The sequence below is a fragment of the Lynx canadensis genome, chromosome B3, assembly GCF_007474595.2.
Source record: "Lynx canadensis isolate LIC74 chromosome B3, mLynCan4.pri.v2, whole genome shotgun sequence".
In the NCBI taxonomy this organism is placed as follows: domain Eukaryota; kingdom Metazoa; phylum Chordata; class Mammalia; order Carnivora; family Felidae; genus Lynx; species Lynx canadensis.
In genome coordinates this window covers 5,882,577-5,896,215 of record NC_044308.2, presented here as the reverse complement: position 1 = coordinate 5,896,215, position 13,639 = coordinate 5,882,577, and the positions used below count along the sequence as shown (strand labels likewise).

At 56.3% G+C, this 13,639-nt stretch overlaps 1 protein-coding gene across 5 annotated transcripts in view; it reads right to left on the bottom strand.

Moving 5' to 3' along the window:
• Nucleotides 1-1,044: 1,044 nt before the first annotated feature.
• Nucleotides 1,045-13,639, bottom strand: part of PLIN1 (perilipin 1) — an 18,852-nt gene continuing 6,257 nt past the window's right edge. The window contains exons 1-9 of one of the 5 annotated variants that reach the window (XM_030317393.1): nt 12,885-12,942; nt 11,910-11,968; nt 8,911-9,115; nt 7,097-7,179; nt 5,516-5,780; nt 5,013-5,185; nt 3,111-3,302; nt 2,428-2,673; nt 1,045-1,422 (exon numbers count right to left, since the gene is read on the bottom strand). In XM_030317393.1, the coding sequence (XP_030173253.1) occupies nt 1,063-1,422; nt 2,428-2,673; nt 3,111-3,302; nt 5,013-5,185; nt 5,516-5,780; nt 7,097-7,179; nt 8,911-9,115; nt 11,910-11,957 (1,572 nt within the window). In that variant the 5' untranslated portion in view covers nt 11,958-11,968; nt 12,885-12,942 and the 3' untranslated portion in view covers nt 1,045-1,062. The other 4 variants (XM_030317392.1, XM_030317394.1, XM_030317395.1 and 1 more) reach the window with 4 other exon arrangements.

The following is a 13,639-nucleotide window of genomic DNA, read 5'->3' as shown; positions in this document are numbered from 1 at the left end:
TATTAGGAAACTAGTGAAGTCAAAGATAGCACATCTATATCACGAAGCACTTACTGGATGGTCGTGAAAAAGAGCAAGGGGTATTTGTGATATGGATACAAAAAGATCTCTCAGATGTATTGTTACAGGATAACATCCCACAGCTGTGTGAACAAAGTGGGGAGTGTACAAAGTGGGCCTGCACACGCACAGCCTGTACCTGGAAGGATGCACAACAGACAGACAGCACAGGGCTTTTTGTGAAGGGGAAGTGAGGAAGACACACACCCTTTTGCAATATTTGAATTTTTAAATTGCACGTATCCATTCCCTAGATTTACCAAATACTGCCATTTTCAAAAATAGGGCTTGAAATGAACTGTGGTCACAGAGCCCATACACACAGTCTGTCTAGGTTAGACTTCAAGGAGGTGAAAGGTCACCGTTGTCGTCCCCCAGCACCAGGGCGCCAGTGGTCAAAAGGCGACGGATGGAAGGAAGGCTACAAGGATGCAAACGGAAAGGTGGCTGTGAGCCAGAAGGTGGCGCTACAGAGCGCAGGCCGGGGCTCAGCCTGGGAAGAGTAGCGGGTCCTCGGAAATGCGAGGCTACTCTTTATAGAAACGTACAACAGCTTTCGCACCTAATGGTTGCTCCCTTCAAAGGAGTCTGCGGAGAGCCTGGATACTCAGGGGGAGTCTCTGAGCTCAGGGCTTAAACATGGGTCACAAACTCCCGCTTACTATCGGTCTACGGATGCTGGATCTACATTTTGGAAACAAACGTCATTTGGCAACAAATTTGGTTAAAGAAGTGAGACATCAAGTCAGACAATTAATCCTTTGGAAAAACGAAAAACAAAAGGCATACAAGCAAAGCAAGCTGCTGCTCCGGTGCTTCTTAAGAATAGGTTCTGACAGCTAAGCCCCAAAAAGGTGCTGGGAAGATGATGCCGCGGGAATGGGGCCCACTTGGAAGAAGTCTGCGCTCACTCGGAAGTGCGGGCTTTGTCTCTTGGCTGGAGAGCCCGCGGGGGCCTCGCCGCCGTCGGGGCCGGGGGCCGGGCGGACGGACGCGCGGGGCTCAGCTCTTCTTGCGCAGTTGGCTGTACTGCGCGCGGCCCAGGATGGGCTCCATGACGCTGGGCCGGAAGAAGCTGTCGCTGACCCTGCGCGCGGGCTTCTCGCGGGCCACCGCCGGGAAGACCGGGCGCGGCGCGGCGGGCGCGTCCGCCCTGTCCTCCTGCCCGGGGCCGGGGGGCGCCCCGGGACTACGCGCGGGCCGCAGGCTGCCGCGGGGCTGCGGGGGGCGCGGCGCGGGCTCCGGACCCGCGGGCGGCGCCCCAGACGCCCTGCGCTCCGCCTCCCGGCGCTCGGCCTCCGCAGGCGGGTTATCGATGTCCCGGAATTCACTCTCGGGCTCCATCAGCGACAGCCTGGGGAGCTGAAGGCAGTCGTGTTAGGGCCCCGGCCTGGCCGCTATCCCTGCGCCTCCCGCCCACCGCTTCTCTGGGACCCTCGCATCCACGCCTCCCAGGAGCGACCTTCGAGGGGGAGGGCACCGCCTGGAGTGTAGGACTGAGCCTTTAGTGCCCTGGGACACAGGCGGGGGTGGGGGGGGGGCAGGGGAGATCAGTGATGTCTTGCCCTCTCTCTCCAGTGGTCTCCACAGGCCAGACCCTTATGCAAAGCAGGCATCCCCTCCTCCCAGTTTCTGGACACCTCGAGCCTCCCTCAAGGGTCCCTCGGTGGAAAGAGAGTGGCTTTCCCACCTTTCCTTGGGGTGGAGTTGTGCACTAAGCATGGCCCACACGTTGTCCCCACCGGGGTCAGGGTGCCCAGGCCTGGCCCTGTTTGGGGCCCAAGGTGAACAGGCTGGCTGCCGGGACCCCTGGCCTGCCTGTCAGAAGCGAGTGACTCAGCGACCCCTGCCCCCCAAGCCTTGCTAGCCCCGAGGGGCCCGGCGCCTGGCTGGCAGCCATGGAGCCCACACAACCTGTAACTTGCTCTGGGAAGGGGCCCCGGGGACGCCCAAGGGGACAGTATTGGTGTCTCTTGGTTCTTCCTGTTGCTGCTAGGTGCTAGGATTGGGATGGGGCGGCCACTGTGCCCTGGAACGTAGCCCAGCCCCCAGGGTGCCCTGGAAACCTCCCTCCAGCCCCTTCCCAGGAAGCAGCACACCCTCGCTTGCTGAGGTGAGGGCTGGGCCACCAGCAACCCCAGGCTGATGGTCGGAAGGGGGCATGTGGGGAAAGGTCTCAGGCCAGCGTCATGGGCTCTATACTCTTGGGGCTGGCGAGGGCCCCCAGTCAAGGCCGTAGTTTGTCAAAACGTTTCCGGGGCGCTGAGGATCCGGAGGACCGCCAGGGAGATTGGGGACGGGAAGGCCACCGCAGCCGAGTCAAAGCTGCTGTGTCCGTCCTTTCCAGGCCCCTGGGGCGGGACTCACCGGCACGTAGTGTACCACCGTGTCCACCACGTTGTCAGTGACACCCTTCAGGGCGTCCGACAGGGACATGGCCCTCCCCTTGGCGGAGGAGACAGCGGGGGCCCCGGGGAGGTGCAGCATCCTGGCTGCCGAGCCCAGCACAGTCGCGGGCGCCCACATCACGGCCGAGATGGTGCTCCGGAGGGCCTTCTGCATGGTGTGGGCCACGCTGCCCAGGAGGCCTTGTGGGCTGGGCAGGGCTGCTACCTGCGGGCCAGAGCTAGGTCAGCACCTCCTGCAGCGGCCCCCCCGGCCCTCCCCCCCCCCACCACCCCCAGAGCTAGAAGGGAAAGAACGGGGGACACCAAACGGAAACAGCCGTAGGCTCGCCTCTGCCACCAGCTGTGTGGCCTTGGGCAGGTCACTTCCCCTCTCTGAACCCGCTTCGCTTCTTCGTTTGCAAAATGAGTCTGGCAGTCTCCCCACCTGCTGTGCGGGTCAGCTGAGGGAGGGGCACAGAGGCTGTGTGCAGGTGAGGGGAGCGGTGCAGGAGGCAGGCACTGCGTCTCTGAGCCCCTGGGGGGGGGGTTGGGGTGGGAGGGGGGCAGAGACCCTGTTTCACCCTGTGCCTCTGCTTCTCGTCCCCTCACTGGGCCGCGGGACCCGGAGGCATCCTGGTCCCACTCAGCTTCTCGCCCCCTTACCTCACTGAGCTTGTTCTCCTCGGCGTCGGACTCCTCCTCCTCCTCCTCCGTCTCTCCCTCTGTGTCCGTGTGGTCCTCGTGGTCCTCCTCCTGGGCGGCCGTGAGGCCGTGCAGCCAGGGCGCCCGTGCCTCACTCTCCCGCCGGGACACCACCTGCATGGCCGCGGACGCGCCCCACTGGGCCAGACTGCTCTGAGGGACGGAAGGCCACGGGCTGCTGGATTCAGGGGCAGACCCCCTCGCCCCCAGGGTCAGGCCCCAGCAGACTGTTCCTAAAACTTGTCATTGAGGGATAACTTCCGTACCTGGAGTGCGCACATCGTTCACGTGCAGCTCTGTGAGGTTTCCTGAGCACACGCCTGTGTAACTACCACAGATCAAGACACAGACCCCTTTCAACCCCCCAGTCTCCCTGTGCCACCCACGCAGGCGGGTGGGTGGCACAGGGGGACCACATTTTGACCTCTACCACCATGCCTTGGTTTTGCCCATTTTTGAACCTCATATAAATGGACTCATCCAATGTGTTTTCTTTCACGAATGGCTTTTTATTCAACATCATGTTGTGAGATTCGTCTGTGCTCTTGCGCGTTCAAAATAGCTCCTTCTCTTCCCTGTGATAAGTCCATGTACACATGCCATAATTTACACATTCTGCTGTTGATGGACGTTCTGTGCTGTTACCAGTTCTTGGCTGAGGATAAAGCCTGATAGGAACACTTCGATGTGTCTTTTGGGGGACATGAGCTCTCGCTGCTGGTGGGTCGAACCGATGGGTCTTAGGGGGTATGTGTGTTTAGCTTTAGCAGCTACTGCTTGGAGATCTTTAAAGAGTGAAAAAATCAACAGGGCCACAGTGTCCCATGGGCGGAAACAGACTTGGGCAGGTGGGCTAGTGTCCCCTTGAGGCACAGCTTGGCTCACTCTGGACCCTAGGGAGCTCCACAAACATTTATTATTCAACTCCAGGGGACACCGGTATGTCTTACGTGAACAGGGTGCCTGAGGTTGCACGGTACGGTAGGGTCTCCCGACTACACATAAGGCTGGCACACGGGTCCGTCTCAGCCCCCACTGGGAAATGACCCCCCAGCACAGGGGACAGAAGGGAACTACCAGTCCTGTATCCCTACTGGAGCCACAGAAGCTGGCGCACAGCACGTTCTCAGCAAACATTAGCTCGAATGGATGATCCAGGGCCGATGAGCTTTTAAAAGTGTCACCCAAATGATGGCTCAGAAATGGCTCTTTTGTTTGCTGACCTTTATGCTGTAATGCTGTTTGTGTTTCCTTTATTTTCCCCTATTTGGTCTTTGTTTCTTACGAAAAAATGCAGTCTATCTCTGCTAAAATACACAGGGGTGGAGGGGGGTATGGTGGGGAGATAGCCCTACGTGCACCTAGAAAAGGAGGCTCTGCCTTAGGGGCAAGTAGAATGCAAATGAGAAGCCTCTGGAAAGGAAATTTTGAAATCTGGGGCGGTCAGGGATGCAGCCTGGCCAGGGCTCTCTCCCCAACAGAAGAAGCTTGGGGCCTGGATTATTTACAGGGGACACTCCCTAGTGTCTGGATAGCAGCCGGGGGCCTCTGCTCCCTCATAGGCAGGAGGGCCCACGGCAGGAGGGCCCACAGCAGGAGGCCCCCTAGGAGGATGAATTTGGGGGGGGGGCTCAGAGGGACAGGGAGAGACACCCTAGCAAGGCAGGCTTGCCCTTGGTTCATGTCCTGTCCTTTCTTTCCCCTTGCAGCCAGAGGACCGGCCCTCAACCGCCTTAAGGCCTCTTGTCCTTAGGCCAAAAGTCCCAGGCCAGGCTGGAGGAGGGAATGTTCTTAGGACCAGAGGTGGAGTCGGGTGGGAGGGACCCAGGCTGGGGGGTCAGGCAGATCAGGGCAGACACTCACCAGGGGCGCCACACCTGGGATCCACATGGCCAGGGCGTGGCCCTGCTTCAGCGCACGGGCTGTGGTCTGGAAGGTGTGTCGGGACAGGGTGTTGGCCAGGGCCCCAACCCTGCTCAGGAGGCTCGGCTTGCCTTTGGGAGGCTTCTGGGCCTGCTCGTGTCCCGCGGCAGGGGCTGGGTTGGATTTGGGGGTAAAAGAGAGGAAAGCTGATCAGACACGGGCTAGGGAAGCTGGGCCTCTGTCTAGGGTTGGAAAGCGGTCACCCTTGTGGAAAGCGGTGACCTTGTGACTCGGGTCACTCACTTGCCCCACTTACAAATGGGGCGAGGAGGCTATATTAGGATGGCTCCATCTAAGTATCTCGCCGGACCTTCCCTGTTCCAGAGCAGTGGCTGGGTGAGTCCCGGCTGCCTGTTGCTAATTCCCAGGCAGCAAGGGTAGGCGCCTCCCTTCCCAGGGGGGTGGGGGTGGGGAGGTCTGCCAGCCCCCCTGACGATAGATACCTGACTCTTCCTTGGCGGAAGGGAGGAGGTACGCTACCACCTTCTCGACGCCACCCAGGGCCAGGTCGGCCCCTCCGGAGGCCAGCCGGCCGGCTCGGGTGTTGACAGCATACTCAGCAGTGTCTTTGGCCACCCCCCAGGCGAGCTCGCAGCTGGCCAGCGCGGCCCCCAGGACCTTGTCCGAAGTGCTGGCAATGGGAACGCTGATGCTATTCCTGGCACTGCGAAGGCGGGTTGAGATGGTGTCCTTCAGCTCAGAGGCGATCTGTGGGAAAGGTGGGGGGGGGGGTCAGGCCTGTGGGTCCGGTAGCCCTGAGCCCAGCTCCCAGGAAGGCCTCAATCAAAGGCCCAAGCGAGGGGCGCCTGACTGGCTTAGTGGATAGAGCGTCTGACTCTTGATGTTAAGCTTGTGAGTTCAATCCCCACGCTGGGCGTTGAGCTTACTTAGAAAATAAAGGCCCCGGGGACTGGCACCAATATCTGGGCCTCTTGATTACGCTGGGCTTTAAAGGGGAAGAGCTCCAGTTCTCCCTGTGCATGGATCTCCTGGCTGCTTCGCACCCCACTTCCGCCTGTCAAGATCCTCACCATCCTTCCCCCACAGAGGCCACCTCCTTGATGACACCCGTCTGGAGATTCTCATGTACACAAGGCACCTCCACTCCCAAACTCCTTTAATGCCTTCTCTGTTCTTCCCCCAGAACACCGCTCACATTCCCACCTGTGTTTATATTGACTCAGAGATGCGGCTGTTCACCCTACCAGTTCTGTACCGAAATAATTGATCTTTCTCTCCTATTAGCCTGGGAGCCCTTTTGGGACAAAGGTGCCCTTTATCCGGAAAGATGTGAAGAGCACAGGCCTCCGAGCCAAGCAGACCCGCTCTCACGTGGCCTCCACTTACGGCCGTGCGGCCAGGGAAAAGTCACTAGCTTTCTCATCTGTAAAATGGGGATCCCTGCCCTGTCCCAGAGGGCTGTCAAGAGCATTAAATGGGAGGGCTCCACAAATCGCATCACGGCCCCTGGCACAGGGTAGGGCTCAGGAAATAGTTGTGGGATGAGTAGATAGTTGGTCAGTGGGAGGGAGCTTATCCCCAAAGCCCTTACCTAGCAAAGGCCCAATGCACGTGTATCTAGGTAAAGTGACCTTTTCAGTCTCATGGTCCATAAAGGGCTGGATCTTGAGGACATGGGACTGCAGTCCCGGGATCTGATGAGTGTGGCCCAGGATGTTAGGAGACTATAGTTAGCAAGTGGCCCAGTGCGGGCCCACCAGGTGACGTGGGGCAGGGCAGGGGGGGTGGTGGGATCCGAAGCAGTGAGACCCGCCCCAAGCTCCTGTTTGAGTTTGCCCCTGGGCGGGGCCTGCTTTCCAGAAAGGCTGCCTTCATTTGGCACCACAGGGAGAGGAGGAAGCCTGCTGTGTGGACTTAGGAGCCGGCAACCACCCCCAAGCTGGAAGGGCGCCTACCACAGAAATGAAAGACTGGCAGTCATGGATCGTCAGCCTGTGCCCTCTCTTCCTGAGGGGCGGGACAACTGAACACGGGGCACATTCCGGAAGAGGAAAGGGGCTCACCTTTTCAGGAGGGTACTGGAGGGCTGGGATCTTTTCCTCCAGGTGGTCCAGGCCTCGGCAGGCCAGCTCGTTGGCCGCTGTGACTGGAAGTGAAGGGCCATGGTGGGGTGAGCCGTGAGAACCTAGCAGTGGCCTCCGTGCCAGGGAAGGTGCCTCAGAGCCTTCAAAACCCCCAGCCCTGCTGCCTCCAGCGCATCTGGGAACCTGGGGCTCCCCTGCAGCCCCTCCAGTCCGCGGTAACTCCTGGAGGCCAGGCCCGTGTCTTCCCTCTGTGTAGGAACTCTGGAGTCAGGCAGGTCTGCACTCAAAGCCCAGAGTCTGCACCTGCAAAGTGTGGCCTCGGGGGAGTCACAACCTGCCCGAGCCTCCGGTTCGTCATTCGTAAGACGTGGGTTAATGGATCCTACCTTGCAGGAGGAACTGGCAGAAACTCTGTGAATCACCAACAAATAGTGGGCTCTCCCTCCCTGCCCTCCCTCCCCTCTCTGGGTGAACTCTGGGTGGGCACGAAGGAGGAGAGTGAAGTCGTGTGAGCAGGGGCAGTAGGGCCCTCCGGGGGCCTTGGTGGGAGTAGGGCGGGCACGGCTTAGTTCTGGAGGTGACCGACTCCTAGCCACGGCCAGCCCGGGCCCCAGACGGTCCTTGCCCTTCCTTCTGACCTCTAGGAGGAAGATGATCAGCAGCGGGAAGAGGGTCACAGGGAAGAGAAAGGAATTGTCCCCAGAGAGCAGGGCAAGTCCCAGGGGACGCAAATGCTTCTAGGAGATTACTGCCCAGGGGCTGCCGAAGACGTAGCCCTGCAGTCGTGACCGTGGAGACGGGTTCTATATTCTCTCACATAATCTTTCACGTATGCTTTCTCCAGATAGGTGACATTTCTTCACAAAATTCTCAAGCAGCAGAGAACCCAGATGACTTGGCCATCTTCTGATTGGGTGAAATGAGACCCAGGGAAATTGTGTGAAGAGTTTGTAGGCAGGGAGGCTGCTGGCCCAGGGCAGAATCCTCAGACACCCATAATTCTCTAATCAGGATGGTGGAAGGTCCTAGACTTCTTGGTGCTGCTGGGATTTCCCTCAGCCCTGTCAAGAGCCCTGCCTTGGATGTTGTGATGAGCAGCGGGTGATGTATGGAATTAGTGAATCACTATATTGTACACCTGAAACTAACATAACACTGTATGTTAACCATGCTGGAATAAAAAGAGAGACAGAGAGAGCAAGAGAGAGAGAGAGAGAGAGAGAGAGAGAGAGAGAGGGCGCCTTGCTTTGGAGACTGTATTTACAAATAAGGCAGGACAATTTGAACAGGGGGGGTCTGATAGCAGGGGCCACTTGGACTGTCACCGGCTGGTCCCATCAGCTCCTGGGCCCGGAGAGCTTCCTGTAACCCCGCTCCCGAGGCCCTGCCGGGCCAGCCCTAGCACCTAGGGACCCTGCCTATGTGTCAGACTCTACAAGTTCCTGCTGCCGCCAGATTTGGGGCCAAACTGGGTGTCTGGTCTACCACAGGCTTCACTCCCACCACTGCCCACACGGCTCTGCCCATTCCCTCCCCTGCCAACTCTCTGGCCTATCATGTGATCCCAGGAATATGCCAACTTGGTGATAGACGAGACATGTAAGGATGAGAAGAGATGTATGTCCATATCTGTAGCTATATCTACGTCTGCATGATCTGTGTAATGGGATGTAGGTGGTTAGAAAGGCGGTCAGACAGACAAGAAGGTGCACAGACATATCGGCAGATGGACAAGCGAGCTATCGATCGGACAGACTGACGGATGGTGGCCTGCAAGGGCCACGAAGACTCACACTGGGTGGACAGCCTGCGGACCACGGGCTCCATGCTCCAGGCTGCCAGGCTGCTGGCGCCCTGCACACCCTTCTCGTAGGCATTGCACACAGAGGCCACCAGGGGGTAGGCTTCCTTGGTGCTGGTGTAGGTCTTCTGGAAGCACTCGCAAGTGCCGCTCACCACCGGCAGCTGCAGGACCCGTTGCAGGACGTTCTCCTGCTCCTGGAAGAAGAGAAGGCAACCGAGTTGTCCCTCTGCCCTCTCGTGCCTCTCGGGAAGGCAGCCCAGGGTCACGGCGCCCACCGGTGAGGCTAGCCGGGGTCCAAGGGACCCAGGAGGAACCCGGGCCAGAGGGGGAACACAAGAGCCAGGCTGCTCCGCTCTCCTGGCCACAATCCAGGTTCTGGAGAGCTGCTGGGACGTGGCCTCCCGGCCTCCGCATGCCAGTCCCCCCCTTGGGCACTCTCCCCCTGCCCTCCCATGCCCCTTTCTGTCGGGCAAAATGCCACTCCCTCAAGACACGGCCTGAGGCTCACTGGTTCTGTGAGGCTTCTGACCCTCTTCCATCACCTCAGAAGCTTCCACTCCCTCCTGGCTTGTCTCCACACGCATCACATGGTGCTGCCATCATGCGTGTACCTGTCTCTCTCCCGGCCAACCGTCCTCTTTGCATCTCCAGTGCCTAGCCTAAAACCTGCGCGGTAATGTTGGCTGAATAAATGAATCAGCCAGGGCTATGCCTAGAAGGGGTGAGTTTAGATCGGAATCACGGAAGTTCAGATCTCCGGGAGCTTCTGCAGCAAAAATGCCTCCTTCCCATAGCCTCTCTGGCAGACTTGTATCTAGATGTCTCCTTGGATGGGTCTTGCCCCTCCTACAGTGGCCGTGGCCCTTGTTGGACAGCCAGTGCTGAGCTACAATGCGCCTTCACCCACTGCTCCACCCTCTGTCCTCTGGAACAACACTGAACAAACCTATTTCATCATTCATGGGCTGACCCTTCACATATTTGAAGGCAACATATATGTCTGCCTTTAGTGGTCCCTCCTCTGTGCTCAATAGCTCCAGATCCTAACTTAGCTTACCACCCTGGTCTGCTGGTCCCCTCTGGACCTGCTAGAGTTTAGTGCTGCTTTCCTTCAATATATGCACTCACACTTGGAAGACAGCATTCCAGATGTGGTCTGAGCACATGGGGTATAGTGAAACTGTCACTTCTTGTTATCGGGGAGCCATGTTCTTACTAATGTGTTTCACCTAAGCAGCAGTCACCTACACTGAATTAAACTGGAGGTCGCCCGGGACTCTCAGTGAACAAACACAGGTGTTTGAAAGAATGTGGACTCCAGTCATGCACAAGGGAACGTCTCCTCAGTGCCATTATACCCCAGGCACAGATCAGGGTGCTTTGGTGACAAGACCTCACTGAATTCTAACAGCGACGCTCTGAGGTCTAGCACTTTGCCTGCGAGGACACAAACACTCAGAGATATGAAGTGACTTACCCGAGATCACACAGCTAGTAAGTGGCAGAGTCAGGATTGCAACTGAGGCCTGAAATGGCCTGTGATTTGCTTCAAAATATCGCAAGGCGGAGGAGTGAGTGAGCGTGTGGATGAGGCCAGACCGGCCACGGGATTGATGAGCAGCCGTGGCAGCTAGTGAGGGGTATTCTCTGCTTCTGTCCGCTCGCAGGAATGCTCAGAAACCGCCACATAGGAAGTGAAAAGAGAAAGCTCCCCCGTCTGACTCAGGCGCGGGGGGCTCTCTCTGCAGTCGGGATGTGTCCCTGTTACAGGGTTCTGCTCTGGAGGAGAGGACCTGGCCTCTCTATTTGTAGGCTGAGGTAGAAGACCCATCAAGGAGACTCGGAACAGCAGGCCACGGCATTTTAGCTTTCATTTTGCAGGCGAGTTTGAAATTTGAACTAGACAAAGATTATGACTGCAAACGAGAATATTTTAATACTTGGACAGACTCTTCGGAGGTTGTTGTAGGCAGAGCCAAAGAGGGTTGATCCCGACCCTATGCACTTGTTCATTTTATGTCTCTGTATTCTAGGATTTATTTATTTATTTATTTATTTATTTATTTATTTATTTATTTATTTATTTTACACCCATTCGTTTTGCAGAGACAGAGAGAGACAGGACGTGAATGGGAAAGGGGCAGAGAGAGAGGGAGACACAGAAACTGAAGCAGGCTCCAGGCTCTGGGCTGTCAGCACAGAGCCCGACACGGGGCTCGAACTCACGAACTAAGAGACCATGACCTGAGCTCAAGTCGGAAGCTTAATGACCTGAGCCACCCAAGTGCCCCTATATTCTGTGATTTGATATAAAATTTAACATGGTGATTCTAAATGCAAAGGTTAGTTTAAATTAGGTCCCCTAATTGGGGACAAGATGGGCAGTATAGGGGTGCACAATTCGTAAGCTTCATTGACTCTTTGAACTGTGCCTAAATCGGAGAGGCCTTGCACGGAGGCATCAGGTACGCCTGAAGGTGTCAATCCGCTCCGAGTCGCAGAGAAAACCAGCCTAGACACACAACTCTGGAAACACCGTTCCTCGACCCCCTTCCCATACGCAGCAACAAGCTGTGCCGCGTGTAACTCGGAGAGGTGCCATTCGCACAGAACACACACAACGCCCCAGAGTTACAGAATACAGCGGCTCAGCGCCTCAAACGACACCCCACCTGGGTGGACAAAGCAGGGGCTTTTGCATCAGGGTTTAGAACTCAGTAAGTAGCTCCCTTCCCCCTCCTTTCTTTCCCTCTCAGCCAATATTTCTGTCCTTTCCTCCGAGGTGTTTAGTTTTCATTAGGCACTCCCCCGCCCCCTCCTCTAAGAGCCCCCTGCAAAAGGCAGTGAGGGCGAGAATAATGAAGACATAATGGTCAATGAAAGGTGAGTATAATCGAGACAGATCTTGTCCTAAATCCCCTGAACCTGTCCTCCCTCCCCCACTCAGTGGTCCCCACCTCCCTTCTCATAAAGGCCCAAGTTACTTACGGGGAGGTCTCCATCCGGCAAGGCTGGGCCCTTGTTGATGGCCGTCATAGCTCTTCAAGCTGCAAAGCAGAGTGCCAGGTCCATGAGAAAGTTCTCAGCTTGACACTTGCAGGGTCAGTCCCCTACCTCTCATGACCACTGACGAGGCCCAGGCTGCCTAGGGGCTCCAGCTCCCTCAACAGAAGGCATCTGGTTGGAGGGTGAATGTCAAGGACTAGCGGCCCCTCCCTGGAGTCCCACTGGGAGGAGCTGCCCCACAGCCTACTTGTCAAGACTGATGTTTCTTACAAGGGTTCAGGGTAAGAAATGAGAAATAAGGGTAGCTTTACGAGGTAAGAGGTTTTAGATGAAGAGGCTCCCGGATGAAGATCCAAAAGAGACTGAAAGTGGGGCGCCTGGGTGGCGCAGTCGGTTAAGCGTCCGACTTCAGCCAGGTCACGATCTCGCGGTCCGTGAGTTCGAGCCCCGCGTCGGGCTCTGGGCTGATGGCTCAGAGCCTGGAGCCTGTTTCCGATTCTGTGTCTCCCTCTCTCTCTGCCCCTCCCCCGTTCATGCTCTGTCTCTCTCTGTCCCAAAAATAAATAAACGTTGAAAAAAAAAAACAAAAACAAAAACAAAAACAGACTGAAAGAATAAGTTTCAGGTTTAGTCTTTTTTTTTTTGGTGAAAAAGTTCGGCTTTAATTCTGTTCTTTTTAAGCAAGCGTATCTGCCAGTCCTTCCCTGAATGCTCAACTAAGAAGGCAGTCACTCTTACAACCAGCTATTTCAGCTGCGTTCTGGAAAAGCTAGGGCGCCAGGACATCTATCCTACACTCTTGGTCATTCACCTTAAGTAATCTCTCCCTCAGTGGTTTCCCTGCAGGCCTCTTCATCTTCAGTAAAATTCTCAGGACACCCTTACCCTCAGCTTCTTTCCTTTAACTCTCGGAAACAAAGCAGGTAAGGCAGATGTTCCCGGGCCCCTGCACTCAACGCTAGCGGATGCTGCCTCGGTCCCACAGAGCCCAGGCTTCTGAGTGTCTCCGCAGAAGAAACCCTTCCAGCTGCTCCAGAGAAGCCTTGGGCAATGCTACTAACACCTCCCAGCTGGAGGAGGGCAGAGAGGAAGAGAACGTTGGGTCAGCCGGTTGTCATGGTTATTTGAGCCAGGGCCCCCTGAACGTACCCTAACTTCTGTAAGGAGATACGGCCAACTAGGAGGTGGACTGCAGAGCTGATGGAAATCCAGGCCGCGGCGTTATTATTCCAGAGCCATGAAAAATCCATTCTGTAACACATTTCTGGCCCCCGGTTCTCAAAACAAACAACAACAAAAAAACCACCTGTCTTCCAGAAAGAAGGTGTTGGAATAGGTCATTAAACTCATGAATTCTAAAGTTCTATAGTCTTTGGTTCCTTTTTCAGAGTGTGCTGTGGGACTGTTTTCAACCCACTTCCCTCATCCCTTATTATTTACAAGAGTGAATTTTGAACAGTAAGATTTAAACCTACGCAGGAACAGCGCTCACCCAAATGTACTACTCTCTCTCTGATACATTACTCTCAAGAAGAGGACCAGAGCTGGGGGTTGACTCTTTGACAATCTAGCCTTTGAGGAAGCAGTTTCAACCTCTGTAAATTCCTAGATTTCAAGGAAGTTTATTGAACTCCACCCGGTCTAAGATGCCACCAGAATATGCCGTGGGAGAGCTAACTGGATTTTGCCGAGTCTGAAACAGTGTTGGCCAG